General features: G+C 48.4%; 3 protein-coding genes across 3 annotated transcripts; 1 reads left to right on the top strand and 2 right to left on the bottom strand.

The window, feature by feature from the left end:
• Positions 1–124: 124 nt before the first annotated feature.
• LOC131668421 (uncharacterized) lies at positions 125–1211 on the bottom strand. The gene is made up of 3 exons (XM_058942554.1): positions 880–1211; positions 586–820; positions 125–298 (listed from the first exon to the last, which is right to left on the bottom strand). Exons 1-3 carry the CDS (start codon positions 962–964, stop codon positions 247–249), a joined length of 372 nt encoding a protein of 123 aa, XP_058798537.1. The 5' UTR covers positions 965–1211; the 3' UTR covers positions 125–246.
• A 3869-nt stretch (positions 1212–5080) lies between these two features.
• On the bottom strand, positions 5081–15065 carry LOC131668375 (uncharacterized). The gene is made up of 4 exons (XM_058942484.1): positions 14775–15065; positions 13429–13675; positions 9906–10103; positions 5081–5827 (listed from the first exon to the last, which is right to left on the bottom strand). The coding sequence occupies exons 1-3, from the start codon at positions 14950–14952 to the stop codon at positions 9908–9910; spliced, it is 621 nt and encodes a 206-aa protein (XP_058798467.1). The 5' UTR covers positions 14953–15065; the 3' UTR covers positions 5081–5827; positions 9906–9907.
• On the top strand, positions 11132–13285 carry LOC131668374 (D-3-phosphoglycerate dehydrogenase). The gene is made up of 5 exons (XM_058942483.1): positions 11132–11448; positions 11542–11693; positions 12193–12545; positions 12709–12927; positions 13016–13285. Exons 1-5 carry the CDS (start codon positions 11314–11316, stop codon positions 13135–13137), a joined length of 981 nt encoding a protein of 326 aa, XP_058798466.1. The 5' UTR covers positions 11132–11313; the 3' UTR covers positions 13138–13285.
• Positions 15066–16581: the final 1516 nt, after the last annotated feature.

Genomic DNA, 16581 nt, shown 5'->3' with positions numbered 1-16581 from the left:
GACCAAACATCAATCGACGTCTTTTCAATTTTCCGATAGGATGGAATGAGGGTGAACGGGGAGAAGGGAAGACAGTGGAAGATGAAAAAAAAAAACACAACCAATTATTGTTATGACACAGAAAAATTTTAATCCACTTTTTGTTACCAGCCGAAGTCCAAAGGTCAGTCCGAAACGTGTGATCACAGATGAGGATGAGGAGTCGTGCGGTTGTCCTCGTTTTTCACGTGCTAATTTTTTTGGCAATCAACGCTGTCGTGATCGCAGCGAGTATTTCGCTATTCCTTCCTTCGGGAGTCTGCGAACACACAGGACAGACACACAGGTACACGCGCGCGCGCACAAATCAATTGCATCGGCGACTGGCGATGCTGCGACGCACCTCGAGATCGCGTGCAGCACGATCGAACGCCGCCCACGAGCGGTGTCGGCAATGTCGGCGCGCAGGCGTTCGATCGCGCAACCGCTGCACTCGTCCCGGCGCGCCAACAAAAGAAAAAACAAACAAACGAACGAACGAACGAACAAAAAAGAAAAAAAAAAAAACATAGGCAGACAAGCAGATAAAGAGTGTGCCGCGTATACCTTCGGTGAGCCGTGCTGGTGTGGCGCTTCCTCCTCCTGTCCGGTGTGACGCTACTCCCGCCGCTCAATACTAGCCTCGACGCGAGAGCCGTTGACTTTCCGGGCGGACTGGTCGCTGTAGCTGACGGCACGTTCGCCAAGAATAATTCCTTACCCTGCCGATTCTCTTTCGATTTGCGCCGGACCTTGAAGTCCGATGACACTATGATTTCTTGGAAAGGCAGACTGATCGGTTCTGCAAAACCAATGGCCAACTTTTAGCGCACGACCTCGCGCTCCGCCGTTACAACTTACTTTCAGTTTTGTTTATGGCTTGACTTTGGGCATTGACGGTTACGCAGGCCGAAAGAAGAACGAAGAATACCAGAGCTTTCGTCATGTTTCTTTTTTGTCTTTTCTTTTGTTTTCTTGTTATCTTGCTTGCTTTTTTTTCTCTTTTTTGCTTTTTTTTTGCTTGCGTGTTTTTTTTTGTCTTTTTTTTTGTTTTTTTTTTTGCTTTTTTTTTCTTTTTTTTTTGACGAGCCAAACGGGAATTTCTTGAGTTTCTTGTTCCTAAACCAAACGATAATTTCTGCAAAAGCAAAAAAGCACTGCGATCAGTATCGAGCGAGAGCAGTCGATGGCACGCCGACAGATCGGAGACTGCGAGCGAGTCGAAGTGAGCGTCGAAATGGCGGCGGAACGTAACGACGCCTCGGGGGGGATCGACAATCCGCTCCGATTTCCCGTTGCGCGATTCGCGCTGAGACAAGACCGAGCCCGTCGAGCTTTATTCTCGGGCGGACCCCGGAGACGCAGATCGACGCGAGATGTCGATGCGAGCGCGTCCGACGATTCGCACGATGGCACGCGGCATGAATTATTCATCGGCGTTAGCTTTTCGAAAACTCGGCTTTGGCTGTCTTGCACAATTCCCGACAGCGGACAAGCAAGATTACTCGCGCGCGCGGATAAAAGCGATAGAAAAGTCAATATTTTACAGAAAGAAAAATGAGATTTGAATTGCGTTTAAGAATAGGTAGAATCGTATCGTTTCCCGACGTCGAAACTGAAGAAATGAACTTTAAGTAAAAGAAAATGAAACTGCAGCAACGAGGGACCTTACGCAGGACTTGTAACCAGCCAGGCTAAAGTCATAAAATTTGCTCAATTTACTTACGTAAACGAAACATCGAAATACAAAGCTCGAATCCGTTTATTTTATTCCTCGTCGGTGTGGCACAAGAAAATGTAAAAAAAAAGCCCGACGCGAGCGCGAGCAGCGCTCCTCCTCGGCACGATATTCTCCGATAAACAATTTCGTAAACTGCACGAGGCGCTAGGTTCTTAGCCGGAACACGTCGCGAAAAAGGGCACCGACCGCTCGCGCCCGCACAACAAAGAAACTAGGCTCACGACAAAGAGGCTGCGCGTTCCCTGCGAACCCGCGAGACGTGGCGACGAGATAAATAAATAAAATGAAAGAAAATAAAACCGGAAAAGAAAGAGAAAAACACTCGGGCTCCGCGTTACGGATCTGTCAATGCGTGACAAATCGTCGCGGACAATGGTAACGTTAAATCGAGCAGGATGTATGTATTCGCGAACGCACACTTACCGAGAATATCCTGGATGGATACTTTCCGAGTCGACAACCGCACGAGAAATGCGAGCACAATGCCGCGGCAGCGTACAAGTAAGCTCGCCGAGGCTGGAGGCTTCGAGACGAGGATGGTGATAGTAGACGCAAAGGTAAGGAAGAGCGAGCGAGAGGGAGGATTATAACAAGGGGGAGGCGGGGAGGCGGGGAGGGAGAGGCCCCAGGACCGGACTCCACTCGGGCCCCGCCAATCCGATTCGCTTGCAACCTGAAAGGGGGCAGGGAGAGACATGTACGCAATGCACGCACACACGCGCGCTTTTCGCAAAGCGGACACTTGCCGCCGGTCGCGTCCAAAAGGAGAGGGAAACCCTCGTGGGGGTATTTTGTTGATCGCTGTCTTTTGACTTTTGTGCGCTTTGCACTTTCGAATAATCAAAAAGGAAAATGAAAAAGAAATCGACGAGTTTCTCTTTTTCGAGAACTGGTGTGAATAAGAGAGCTATCTTCGTTCTTGATTGTAAAGTTGACGGGATATTTTTGGCGGACGTGTAAGGTTTAAATGGTTTTTCTTCGAACGTGCTGCACCACTTGGAGTCGACAACCAGGCTGTTGGAAGGACATTACGTGATTATTTTCTCACAGTGCAGCGATTTTTTAATTCAATTGAATTTTTTCGTTAAAAGCCACCGATACTTTTCAATTTTTATTGAATAACAATACGTTTTTTTAGTTTTTGTCTTTAACGTAATGGAACGATTGGCACTTTAGAAATCACATTTTGATTTACGCCCATACGCAGTGTCGCATAAAACGCGTTCGCTCAACTTTCTCTTTCGATAATTTTTCTTAAGTAAAGTGCGCTTCGCGCGGAACAATCCCGGCGCTCACCGGCGGTCTCGCGATTCAATCCCGAAATTCGCGGTGGAAGCTAATCCACGTGAATTACGCTGCGTCAATCGGATTGCGCCCGGCGTGATCCCGCGCAGCCGACGCTCGATAACTCGGTCGGGGGATCTCGCGCCGAAGCACGAGCGATCGCCGCGGAAAATCGGCGAGAAGGCCCCGTGTCCCGGACAAAGACGCGCGGACTCGGTACACGCCGGCGAGTCCAAGGCCTGCTCGACTCCACGGCAAAGCATCCCCGGGCCTTTCGAGATCCACCTTAAAGGGTTCTCGGTGCTGCAGCGATCCCTCCCTCTTCGGCCGCGCGTACGCGTATCTGTACCGGCCGGACCGCTTTCTATTTCATCCTTTTTACGTGTCTTTTCGCTCGCCCCGCGACTGGTTTCTCTCTCTCTCTCTCTCTCTCTCTCTCTCTCTGACTCTCTGGTCGTAACGAGAGGCAAAGGCTTCCTCGCCGCTCGAAAGCCCTCGGCGAGCGAGGTGTCTAGCAAAAATTGCTTTGCATTATGCTAATGCCCGGACAAAGGGACGCGCCGAGGAAAAACAATCGGGCCGACGTGTGAAAGATTCGCCTCTGTTGATTTATCGCGCGGCGGCCGAGAGAGGCTTTTCTGCCGCTCACCTCGGGCCCGATTCCATTATTTTCGTATTCGTCTCGAGACCCGTGATCCGTGCGCCGGCCGCTCGGTGGGGCCGACTGCATCGCCGATAAGCACCGTCGAATCCGCCCGGTTTGCCCGCGCGTACGAGCAGGCGCGCGAGCAGGTGCCGATCGTCCTCTGCCGTTCGCTTTCGCTCAACGCCACCTTGGGATCGTCAATTTTGCGATCGGAGTATGCGACGGGTCGATTTGCAACGAACCCCACGCTCGCGAATCAATATCAGCTGAGTCGGTTTTCAAACGAATTAACGCCAACTAAGCAGCCTCGGACGCCGTTAACGAGAAGAAGTAAAAAAATCAAGCGACAATTGCAATTGAATGATCTCTTAAATGGAATAAAAATGTTTTCGGTCGGATGGTCGAGGCAGAGAGGAGACAGAGGGAGAGAGAGAAGGAGAAAAGAGGTTCTCTGCATAATTGACCTGAGATTTATTTGCTCAGCTTCTATTGTCCCGAAAAGACGGCGAAGCCCGAACTCTCTTGCCCGAGATAGGCGCAGTCACACGTACGCGTCGATAAATCTTGCGCTCGGCATGCGTGTGCGCGAAATATGCTCGCATCAAACTCCACTTAGCGTCGGGCTCCTGTCGCCATGCCAGATATTCCCATGAGCGATTCCGTCGGATCCCGTCCGCGGCATCTCGCGTTCGACGAGCGTCCCCGCGAGTCGCGCGATTCGATTAACCTGGCCGGCGAGACGATCGGGGCTCCGCGGCAGTCGCGTTCTTCACTGCAGCCGCGCCGCGGCAAACGGAGAGACGAGAGAGAACTCGCGCCGGACGATCGCGCGTACACACGGTCATTGCACGCGCGCGCCCCGAGAGATGAGAGCTTTTCGGTTTTGCGCCGCGCGCAGCATCCTCGTCCTCGTCTTTTTTTTTCGTTTTCTCTTTCTTCGCGGGCGTCCCTTTTGTAGCCCCCCTCCCCCTCGCGATCCTTATATACTCCGACCTTCTTCTTCTTCTTCTTCTTCTTCTTCTTCTTCTTCCTCTTCTTCTTCTCGCGCAGGCATGGTATTTGCGAAATGTTTATTACCAACGGCCAGCTGTTCTCGAGTGCCCGGGCTTGTATTTTTTTTCCTTTTCGGTTCGCGGAGATGCTATCGACGATTGGAATTTATGATGCCGCTTGGAAACGTTGTTCTCTGACCTACTACAATGTTGTTAATAAAGCGGTTTGGTCTGTTTTCGTGACAAAGTGCGTTGCTTTCTTTTTTTGCTGAAATTTCAGTGAAATGTCGATGAGGCGCCTTCGACTCTAGACGCGAACTCGTTGACAAATAAATTCGCCCTATCGTTCGCAACGAAACTAATTGCAAATGGAATATGAACTGTGCCTCGTATAAAATTTGTTTATTCAGTTTACGAACAGTTATATGATACATATATGAAGTAATGGTGACTTGAACGCCACGACGAAGAATCCGCACTGAAAATTCTGGCGAAGCATATTTACAAGCTCTACGCGCGAGATCGAACGGCGTCGGTATGGAAAGGAACAGTAAGCAAGGCAATGGAGAAAGAGAGAGAGAGAAAGCTGCTTTGAACTGTCTCATCATTGGTGCAGAGTTTCTCTTTTTCTGGTGCGCAGCTCTCGTTGCTTCCCTTCGCGCGCGCGTCCGCTCCCTTTAATTCCCCCTTTGTTTCTCTCGTCGTCGGCCGGTTCGCCAATTTTTACCGGTTTCGCCTTTTGAGGAACATCTGGTGGCTGCGCTCCTCGAGCAAAGCAGCAGCGGACAAAGCGAACGCGCGCGCGTGCGCGCGCGCGAGAGAGAGAGAGAGGAGAGAGTCTCGGGGCTTGAAAAATCTCGATCGCTCGGGGGTGGCAGGTCCTTGCTCCTGTCGCTGTCTTTTCTTCGCGTCCGCCTTCCTCTTCGCTCGCTCGCCGGCCGATTTCGTTGTAGTCCGATGCCTCGGCGGGACTGGTTCTTTATTTACAAACATCGCCGGCAGAGCTTAGTCCTGGACACTTTGCTGCGCGCCGTCTTTTTGCGCGCGGACTCGACGCGGGATATTTTGCCTTTCGAGGACGATACGTGAGGTCGCTTACAGATGAGGATACGCTATTTACAAAATCTGTCCGTTTCGACGAGGACACTGAAACAGAAATATATTTTGCCGAATTTCATTTTGAATGGCAATGACGAGAATTCAAACTATCAATAGTTTTCAAGTGATGGTTTTTGTTTGTGTTCTCATCTGTAAACTGTGTTTAAACTTCCATAGATGTAATTAACACCATACGGTTCAGATCACTGCTAAGGTTTAGTTATATGCGTAATTAAAATAACTTAGCCTATTTTGGTTCAAAATTATTTAAAATATTCCATTTGACCAATGAAATTTCTTCTGATCATCGTCGAATACGAAAACCATGCACAAGAGAATGACGTAACGCGTTTGTAAACATTGCACAGTAGATAAAAGTTGTGAAAAATTGTGCAATACCAGCATTTTTAGAATTCAAACATTTTCGAAACTTAACGAATTGATTTCTCATTTTCAGCAATGTTTTCTTATCTCGACTGTAAGCAGCTTTGAGAATTGGCGTGCGCAAGATTGAAAACGTCGCCATTTGTTGCGTTTCCCGACAGATGATAAAATTAACTGGAAACGACGGTAATCAATCCTGCAGCTCGTCGTGCAAAGCGGCCGACTCTGACAAACAATCTCAACGTCCGAACGTTCCGTGGAAGTATCGTTTGGCTCATCGCGTAGAGTCACGCGGACCCGTATACACGCATCTCGCTATTTTCGTCGATTTGCGACGCGCGTCGCGTCGAGCGGCGTAAAATCGCCTCGTCGGGCTACGAGCGGCTTGCACGCTCGAAATCGTGCCCCGCGCACGCTTCTTCCTCTCGCGAACGCTTTGACTGCGCTGCAGGGCACTCGCGCAAACGCCAATTCAGCTCCGCTGTGGATGTGTGTCGAGCATCCGACTGCGTTCCAGTCTGTTAGAGAGATGGGCACGTCCGACGATGTAGGAGGACTGTTGGTTTTTTTGCTTTCATTCTCGCTCGTTTGACTTTCGGATCGTCTGTAAAATGATATCCCGCGGACCGAGACGAACCGTGAAATCACGTCAGCGAGTTCCCAATCGCATTTCACGCCTCTCGTCAAATAGAAACGCGTCGAGTTTGTTACTCGTGAGATCTGCGCCAAATATTGTTCGTTTCTTTCTATACGCACGATGAAGCGAGCACATTGCGATGATTTTCCTTTCGCACGGCAAATACCCCGAATCGCACGTTGGGTTACTCAGAGTCGTTTGGACTTGATCGACAGGTGGTAAACGTGGAAAAAAATCGGCGCGCAAAGGTCCCTCGATGCCACCGCGCGCGAGTGAAAGGCAAACGAGCGGAGTCGAAACTGCGAGTCGCATCTCTCGGCGAAATTTCATAATTGCGCAGGATGTATGCACCGACACGCCGTACGGCAGAGACGCGGGAGCTCGTGTACGTTTAGAACGAGACTCGTAGGCCGCGTGAATTGGCAGCGCGTCGTACGCGCAGTTTCCCACAAAATTTTCGCATGGCTCGTAACGCTACCTGTTTATCGTTTGCACGTACGCGGTATGCTATGCGAGGAGAGATCCGGCGACAAGAGCGACGCAGACGCACGCACGTGCGTCCACAAAGGAAAACAACCATCACTTCCGTTTGGGAGTCTGCTGAGCGTATCGGAGCTTGTATATATGCGCAGCCTCCTCTTCCCACCCGTGTGCATGTGGCAACGATGCAACGTAGGGTGCAATGCACCTAAATTATTATAACGAGGCGCACCCGTCCGTCTCTCTCTCTCTCTCTCTCTCTCTCTCTCTCGTTCGCTCGGCTCATGTTTACTTAAAATACGCTCGCTTTCTCTCAGCGCACGTCTGTCCGCCGCGAGGAACCTGCGCCGCGTCACGAAGAAGGGTTGCGCGAATATTTTCGAGGCACTAAGAGCGAGAGAGAGAAAGAGAGAGAGAGAGAGCGCGCGCGGGCCATTGTACGACGACGAGGTGAATGCGCTCGGGGGAACGAACGTGTGAAAAGGAAGGGACAAAGGAGAGAAACGGAGAAGAAAAAAAAAAGCAGGCAAACGGAAAGAATCTTCCGACGTTCTCAGGGGGGACGGGAGGGGGGGAGGGGGCAAGATCCGGCGCTCTCCTCTTCTTCGCCGGTTTTAAAGGGCCTCTCGCCGGACTGTCGGACTGTCTCTGCCAATACAGTCAGACGACGACGCTGCAGGTGCTATTGAAGCTTCAACTCGCGCGGGTGCGCGGACTGCTGTGATCTTTCGTGTATTTATTTATTTATTTATTTTCTTTCTTTTGACAAAGACAAAGATTCAGCGGGCTTGGGCTCGCCGAGGTGATCGTGGGTGACGTTACGCGGAAGAGATGGCAGCGGGGGCGGGAGATGGAAACTGGACTTGAACGAACAGCATCACGGCCCAGGGGTTTTAGTTGCTCGTCATCTCGGATTTTAGTTTCGCGATCTGGAGATTTGCGTTGCGAAGGCGTCGGAGACGTTGACGACGTCGCTCGATGCGCTTCGAAAACCCCATCGAACGTTCTCACGCGAGCCCCGTAACGACGACTGCTGCGCACGCGTCGACCGGCAAGTCGGATATTCCGCAAGGAAAAATCATCGCTTCGGCAGGAGAAAAGAAACGAACCGAAACGGAGCGCGGCGCAAACTGCAATCTGCCGAATTCTCTCACGCGCCACGGCTCAGCTGGTATAGAAGCTCGCGCAGCGCGGATGCGCGGGTTTCTCTTTCTCTCGCGGGCAGATTGCTCTCCGACATCTGGTTTTCGCTTTTTTTTTTTTTTTCTTTTCTTCCTTCTTCTTCTTTCCTTTCGTCTTCTTATGCTTGTTCCTTTGTTCTGCATGGCAGATTTCGCCTGTTCGTTAGCCGAGAAGCGAGGGGGTGGTCAGAGTTTTTGGTGAAAGTTCGTGAAACCTAACGGCTTATTTTTTTCGCGTGATTTATCTTTTCGAGGTGAACGCTACGGGTAATCGTTGCGCGAGAGGTACGATTTAGTTCGCGTTGATTTTATATATTATTTTGCGCCCTAGAATGATGCAACAATGGTTAGTACTTCAGTTCGAGTTTGGAAATTAATAAATGCTAGACGTAAACAAGAGTTCAAAGACGTAAGCAATAGAACAAAGATCGAACAATTGATTACAATTGAATTACAATTGAACGACAGTTTGTTGAAACTTGATATTTACGTTGTAAATTCGAATTGCCTTATACAGTTTTAGATTTTTTTTAATACTTATACGTTTTTTTCCATAAGAATTCGACGCGCAAAAGTGTTACAAGGACACCCACACAACACCCAGAGCCAAACCACTCACCAGTAAAACGAGCGGCGTAAAAAAAAGAGAATATTGTTTTTTTTTCATCTTTTCGTACCCCACAACCCCAAACGAAAAAAAAACCATTTTTTAGCAGCAGCATGGTACAGAATGAAAATAATATTCCCAGCGAGAGTAGAGAAAGAGAGAGAGAGAGAGAGAAAGAGAGAGAGAAAGAGAGAGCGGTGCAGTAGCCGCATCTCGTTGCAACAACACGCTGCGTGGACTCGAGAGCTGTAAATCGGCGAGGAAACCGGTCGTGCGCACACGCACACACTTAGGCGCAACCCTCCTTTAAGGCTGGGACAGTCGACGAGAGCTTGTTGCCGAATCAGCCGTACCCTGCACGCGTTTGGTTCGTCTCTCGAAAGAGAGAGAAAAAACATAAATAAAAAGAGAAAAATCTACGCCTAGTGAAAGCCCAACGGGTTTCGCACGCGTGCATAGGAAAACCAGCGACGCGGCCTGTTCGATATTTCTCTCTCGTCGCGCCACAACGGACGCCGATTGAGCGTGATCGATGATTATTCTCTCCAAGTGTCGCGCTGGCCACGAGGCTCGCGGCTTGTCTTTTATTTCTTTTTCTGCGTTGCGATAGAAACCGTTGCTCGATTCACGCGTTCTTCGCTCTCGTTCGATTTTGGAGGTCCATCCGCGCGAATCGAGCCGTTGGTACACGCATATACGTATATATATATTTTTGTTATCGCGGAGCGTCCTGTGCGGCATGCCTGTAGCGTGCCTCCGCGTCGTTCTATACGAGCGCGAGTCTCGATGTATCGACGACCACGTCAATAAGAATGTGCGCTGGCCAATATCCCTTACCTTTATTTGCCGGCGTTGGCCCAGCCGATGCTGAAGGGTCCGAAATTCCAAGCAGACGCCTGCGCGGTTGGCCTGCCGCCGTATCCGCCGTAGCCGCCGTAGCCGCCGTAGCCGCCGTAGCCGGGGTGCCAGCCTCCCCCTCCGTGACTGGGACCCGCTATTGCCGTGGCTACTGGCCCGTACGACGGCTGCTGCCAACTGGATAACAATCGATAGAAGCTTGTGAGCAATCAGCCAAGCAAGGTGATGCGTTAGCCTCGGGGCACTGTCGCGATCAGACGTAGGCGAGCTTGCAGCCCCTCCCCGCTACTATCATATCGGTTGCGATTTTAACGTTCGTTCGGGCTCCGTAAACTTTACAAAGCGTTTCAAATCCATTTTCCAAGTTGATCCCTCTGTTTTTCTGTTTTATTTTCGTTGGAGTGGCGTATCACTGTCAAACACGTGTGTCAGCGTAATTTTTTTTTTTTCTTTTTAACGAGATGCAAAGGTGCAATCCCGTGGTTGCGCGAACGTAAAAGAGAAACGTGCGCGCATCAGGCTCACAAGCGAGAGCGGCGGCGATTTGCATACGGGTAAACCGATCGTATTGCGCGCATAATCAATTCGCGCACATGTTTCCCACCCGAAAAACAATGCACTCGATGCGGTTGCACGGAGCTGAACCTAACCAAAATGCTAATGACCTTGGCGCTGCTCTCGACGTCTCACAAGCCGCGCGCGGTCGGCTTTTAATTGGCTTGACGATTTGCATGACAAGAAGAGCGTACTCGGATCGGTAGAGACGGTATTTTTTCACTATCGGCTTCGCGTCACTTTACGAATGCAATTTACTTTCGGTTGGCTATGGCGTAAATGATCGTTATGTTTGTCAGATATTTTATTCGCCAGCGCCACCCATATCGCGGATAAAAATTTTCTAGCGAATAAGAATTGTATATTGTATATATAAGTTGTATATTGCACAATATACAATGCGCATAGCTGTAAAATAGAGGAGGATGTATTTTCGAGCGAGAGAAAAGCCGAATGGGAAAAAATATCAATGTACATAATTGTAGATTAAAGCTGGCAATGGCGCGCCGGCGTGACGTAATAAATCATCTGCCGCGAAACGTGTATTCCACTATCAAGTTCGTCGGAGAGTGAGGGAAAAGGAAATTACGTTGATCTTGCCGATTCGCGATCGCTCGCGTGCTGCTCGCCGAGAGCCAGTCGCGTTTCTACCGCGGGACGAGCAGCAGCGGGCTCGGCGTGTCATCCTTTCGATCGAGCCAAGGCTGCGATCGAATCCCCGCGCGAGTGGAGCTCTGCGACCGAGGAGGTCTTATCGAGCGTTCGCCTCTCGGCCACGCGCGTCGCCTCGTAGCAAACGAATCAGTCGGTTACGAATCATCGCGTAGGAAGGATGTCGGTCGAGCTGAGCAGTGTGTTGATAAGCGACGCGGTCGACGAGAGGTGCCAGGCTTTACTGACCAAACATGGCGTCAAAGTCACGCAGAAGCAGAAGCTCTCCAAAGACGATTTGATCGCCGAGCTGAAGGTCCGGTATATATACCCCGTGTCTGCGTTTCGCGTCGCGCGAAAATCAACCGAAGACGCTCGTTTGACGCTCGCCTTGGCTTATTGTTCGCAGAAACACGACGGGCTGATCGTGCGATCGGAGACCAAAGTCACAGCAGACGTCATTGACGCGGTACCCAGTCTCCGACTTATCGGGCGTGCCGGCACCGGCGTCGATAACATCGACGTGCCGGCTGCCACGCGCAATGGCGTCCTTGTGTTGAAGTAAGTATTATCTGTCCTCCCTTGCTCACTCCTATCTTTCGCTTGCACCAACTCCCAAATCTTTTTCTCTGCGCACGATTTATCGCGACTGCTGTGTGGCCCCCCGCGTGTTCGTAAAACGATAGAAAGCGTACTGTTATCTTGGATTCTTTTCGCGGCGGTTAGCACTCGATCAATTTGAATCGCTTTTTCAAATCATATTTCTTTCATTCTCAAATTTTCAAGTTTAACAAGGTAAATGTAAATTATATAGTATGCAAAGATAATTAAACGTTTTGTGTGACGTACGTTCGTGTAAGTTTAATTATAAATTATTAATGTTACTTTGATTCTTGACTTACATTTCATCTGTCTAATAATCATCAGTTTATAATGCCATGAATATGTATTGTATCGCTGGCGGGAAAATAAAAAAATATAACATAAATATTTGAGTCGAAGATAACATTAAAAGTATCAACATTAAGTAGTACGTATTCTTAAATTTTTTTTACTTTAGCACACCAGCAGCCAACAGTATCAGTGCCTGCGAGCTCACGTGTGCCATGGTATTGTCATTGGCACGCAACATCGCACAGGCATGCCAATCGATGAAAGAGGGACGATGGGATCGTAAATTGTACGCCGGAAACGAAGTTTCGGGCAAGACACTCGGAGTCATCGGCTTTGGTCGGATCGGGCGTGAAATTTCGCGACGTATGAAGTCGTTCGATATGCGGATTGTTGCCTATGACCCGTTCCTGACTAACGAGCAATTCGCCGAGATTGGCGTGACCAAAGGAGAGCTCGCGGATGTTTGGAGGGAGGCTGATTACATCACCGTTCACACGCCACTGATACCTCAGACAAAGAGTGAGTTTTACGATTTGCTTCATGGACACGGGATTTCTTTGAAAGCTTGCGCCGTTTCACAGATTAACGGGACAACGTTTGCCAACGATTTTATAATTTTACCTTTGGCGAATTTCGCTTGTCACTTCGATTACGGCTAACGTCAATTGCCGTTTTCTTACAGACATGATCAACGCAGAAACGTTGGGCAAATGCAAGAAAGGCGTCTACATCATCAACGTGGCTCGCGGCGGTATTGTTGACGAAGCCGCTTTATTGGACGCAATCAAGAGCGGACAATGCGGCGGTGCTGCACTCGATGTGTTCCTCGAAGAGCCTCCGAAAAATTCGGCTACAATCGAGTTAATCAAACATCCCAAAGTCGTCGCCACGCCTCATCTTGGTAAATATCATTTGACAATTCAACCGATAGCTTTTCTTTTGTCTTCGGAAAAGAAAAAATAATCGTGCGACTTATTTGCATGTTATAGGTGCCAGCACAGCCGAAGCGCAAATCCGCGTGGCAGTCGAAATTGCCGAGCAGTTCTTGGCGATTTCCGGCAAAGCTAAAGAATTTACCGTTACGGGCATCGTTAATCCTCCGAGCAAGTGAAAGCAATGGTTTATTCCGATCAATTAACTTAGATGTGCTCAGCGTAAATTTCGAAATCTTGCATGCATCGGAGATTATATATAAAATGTGAAACGTCGTGTCATGTAAATAAATAAATTTTGCTACGCGCATGTGTACCCCTAACAATAAGCCTAATTATCCACTTGTAAAATCGTAATATGCACCCTCCGCGATACGTTCACGCAAAACTCGGCTAATCTGCGAGGGCGCGTCCTTCGTTCGCCGCTCATAATTGCCTGCACTCGCATTTAGTCATTGAATAAAACTTACCCTCCGAAGCCGCCGCATCCGTGAAGTGTGCGACAGTCGTAGCCTCCATAGCCGCCGTGATGATGCCCGCCGCCGTGTCCGCCGTAACCCCCAAATCCACCCAACAGTCCGCCGTACTTGTGTGGCTTGAACTTGCGCTTGAGCTTGCGTTTGATTTTGTGCAAGTGTCGACCCTCGGGACCGTCCTCCGCGGCGTCTTCCACATAATCGTACTCTTCGTCCGCCGAACGCTGATCTCTCATCAACTCTGCAATCGCGAATATAGTATTCCTTTGTTTTATAAAAATTACTTTCCTAGTTGTCAGAGCGACTGTTTTTGTTCGACTTGCGATTCGGTAATAGTTATGTAACGAGACTTGTCGGTTCAGACTTCTCGGAGCGCGAGGAATGAGAAAGGATCCGACCGAATACACTTTGAGAGTGAAGGTGCTCGTGTATGTGTAATTTTCAATATGATTTCAATGGAGTTTTGAGAACGATTCTTATGGAAATAAGCTCGCTTCAATTTTCTTTTATCTTTCGAATATTCTTGAGCGCTGCTTACGATCATAGGTTTTACAAATTGGCTGAATGAGGAATAAAAAACTTGTTACATAAGTGTCTACAGTCGTTCGAATAAGTTAACGGCAAGCAGCAATATGCGACAGCCGTGAAAGTTTGAACGAATTTTCATGATTGATCTATTCTTGCATCTCGACTAAACATTTATCAGACTGTTCAGTACGTGACTAAGTATTTCTGAACTGCACTTTACGTTTGGGCTTTTCATCTTGTGAAATGTTACTCAGACCCGGTAAATTTATGAGATTCATTTAAATCATCTCGACGCAATCACTGAAAGCGACTGACCTACTTCTCTCGAAAAAAGACGATTGGAAAACATGTTAATGTATTCATAAACTCAATAACATTAGATCACAATTTGATTCTGTCGTATGACAAAAAATTAATAAGTTTTGTTTCATTTATACAATTAGCGAAATTGAGGGTAGTTGCATCTGCGAGTTTCATACCGAGGATTGCAAAATTATGATAATAAACAATAACAACTCTGTCAGCTAATGTTTTTCGTTATTTCACTTATTTATTAAGTAAACTGAGCTTGCACGAAGGGAATTCTAAATTTTACAAATAAAATTATAGAAAATAAAATGAATTCGATTTAATTGAAAATGTTCGTTGTGAAATCTATAATAAATAGTTTAAATTTCGATAAAAAAGGTTTGACAAGCCTTCAAAATTGAGAAAAAACTGAATAAGAAAAGGGTGAACATTTCTCAAACGTCAGGCTATTTGCTTAAACGTAACGCGAATTTTAGTATAATAAAGAAAGTAGAATTTTATACCAGAACTAGCTTTGTTCAAAATCGGCTCGTCGTGGCGTAAAGTAGCAACAGGTGTCTCGGGGAAAGTAATCAGCCCAGGAGCAGCAGCAGCAGCATCCCTCTTCTCTCCGACTTGAAATGGCTGGGCGTTTAGAGCAGCGGCGCACAGCACGAGGCACCAAGTAACCGCGGCAAACATCTTGGAGCGTGAAAAAGGAAATCTAAAGATGTGGCACGCGCGAGGCCCTAATGCCCATTCAGCCGACGAAGTTCCCCGGCCTCGTATTTATATGTGGTCGGGCGCGCGCCAAGCCGCTATTGCAGCCGTTGCACTCGCGCGGGTTTTACCCAGGCGCGCCGCCGCCTGCGATGAAATTGCTAGCGCGAGTCCTCGCCTCGCGACTCTCTTTACACTCTCAAAACTCCGAACGGACTGTGCGTGGCTGCGCGAGCTCCCTTCACCCATCACACGTCACGCGTGAGGTATACGTTTGCGACATACCTCCCGGGATGTACGGTTCTCTCGGTGGCCTCACGACAATTTTGCGTTCAGGGACACCGCGGAAGTTGGAGCGCGTCTCTTCACCTGGCGAATCGGCCAAAAAAGGTACGTCGGATTCCACGCGGACCGAGGAAGAAAGGTCAAGGTCGTTCCATCGGTCAACGAGCCGGATATTTTTTCATGGGACGAGACTGCCTATTACATAAGTATCTCGAGGCAGAATATGTTTTTTTTGTTTTTACAACGAAACAAGGTACATTGGTTTCGCGCCTCTTTATACACACTACGAACTTTCGAAATAGCATCATAAAATGCGTATTACACATCTTTTCATAATAGTGTCACGGCCATCCGCTGATTCAATGGGGAAAATATTGGGTTGGACCCGTTGGAAAAATTCAAGCTTGCTACAATCTTAGTTGCCAAATCTCTTTTACCGCGTCGGCGGTGTTATTTGATATTTATGGTATTATGAAGATTAAATCAAATATTTGAAATGTTCTTTGAAGAATTCAAATTGGTCTGCGCATTAATAATTTTTCAAGTCGAACGATACATTAGTAAAATGACGTAGAAAAACTTCAATGGAGCATTCAACTAGAGGCCAGAGTTCTGCTTGAAAAATCATGAATATTCATATAACTTAAAACCGCCCGGGCTATTCACGGAGAAAGAATTGGACTGTTTTATGACACAAGGACGACTACTTCAATACGATCGAAGGCTGGATATTATGACCGCATCCCCCTACGCTTTCCCGTCGGTTATTTTTACCGATCCTCCATTCTCATCGATGTGCTGGTTTCGCGTGACGAATGGAGGATCGAAAAAAAGAGAAACAAAAAACGAAACCCATTTATTTTTTTAATATTCAATAAATAATATGTGACAAATCTTCGTCCGCAATACTGTGACGCGATCGTACGGGATACCAGTTATCGTATCGGATTTTCATTCGGCGAATTGTTGATATAGGATTATTGGACGCTGGCATCGAGAACACAAGTCTAACGATGGCCGGCTGAAAGACTCCATCGCCTAGTCGGAAGCAGCGCAAATCGCTTTCTCGCGCCAGTATCGAGTGGGGCAATATTCTAGCGGTGAAAGAACGAAGGGAAATCAATTAAAAGTCGAGCAGCCGCGGGTCATCGGCAACTACCCGCGGCTCTAGCCTCCCGAGCGCACAGTATCCACCGCACGTCGGCTGAATCAGCATGCTCGGCACAGACCGCGTGTCCAACTTGATGGACAGGGCAACGACAACCGATACAGGCAGGAATCTATATCCGTAGCGCACGTCGATACAAGAGCGAGCGATTTCACGAG

Source organism: Phymastichus coffea, unplaced genomic scaffold (genome assembly GCF_024137745.1).
Source record: "Phymastichus coffea isolate CEN01 unplaced genomic scaffold, Cenicafe_Pcof_1.1 PCOF00077, whole genome shotgun sequence".
In the NCBI taxonomy this organism is placed as follows: Eukaryota; Metazoa; Arthropoda; class Insecta; order Hymenoptera; family Eulophidae; genus Phymastichus; species Phymastichus coffea.
Note: the sequence above shows the minus strand (reverse complement) of the source record. Positions and strands in the feature narration are given on the sequence as shown.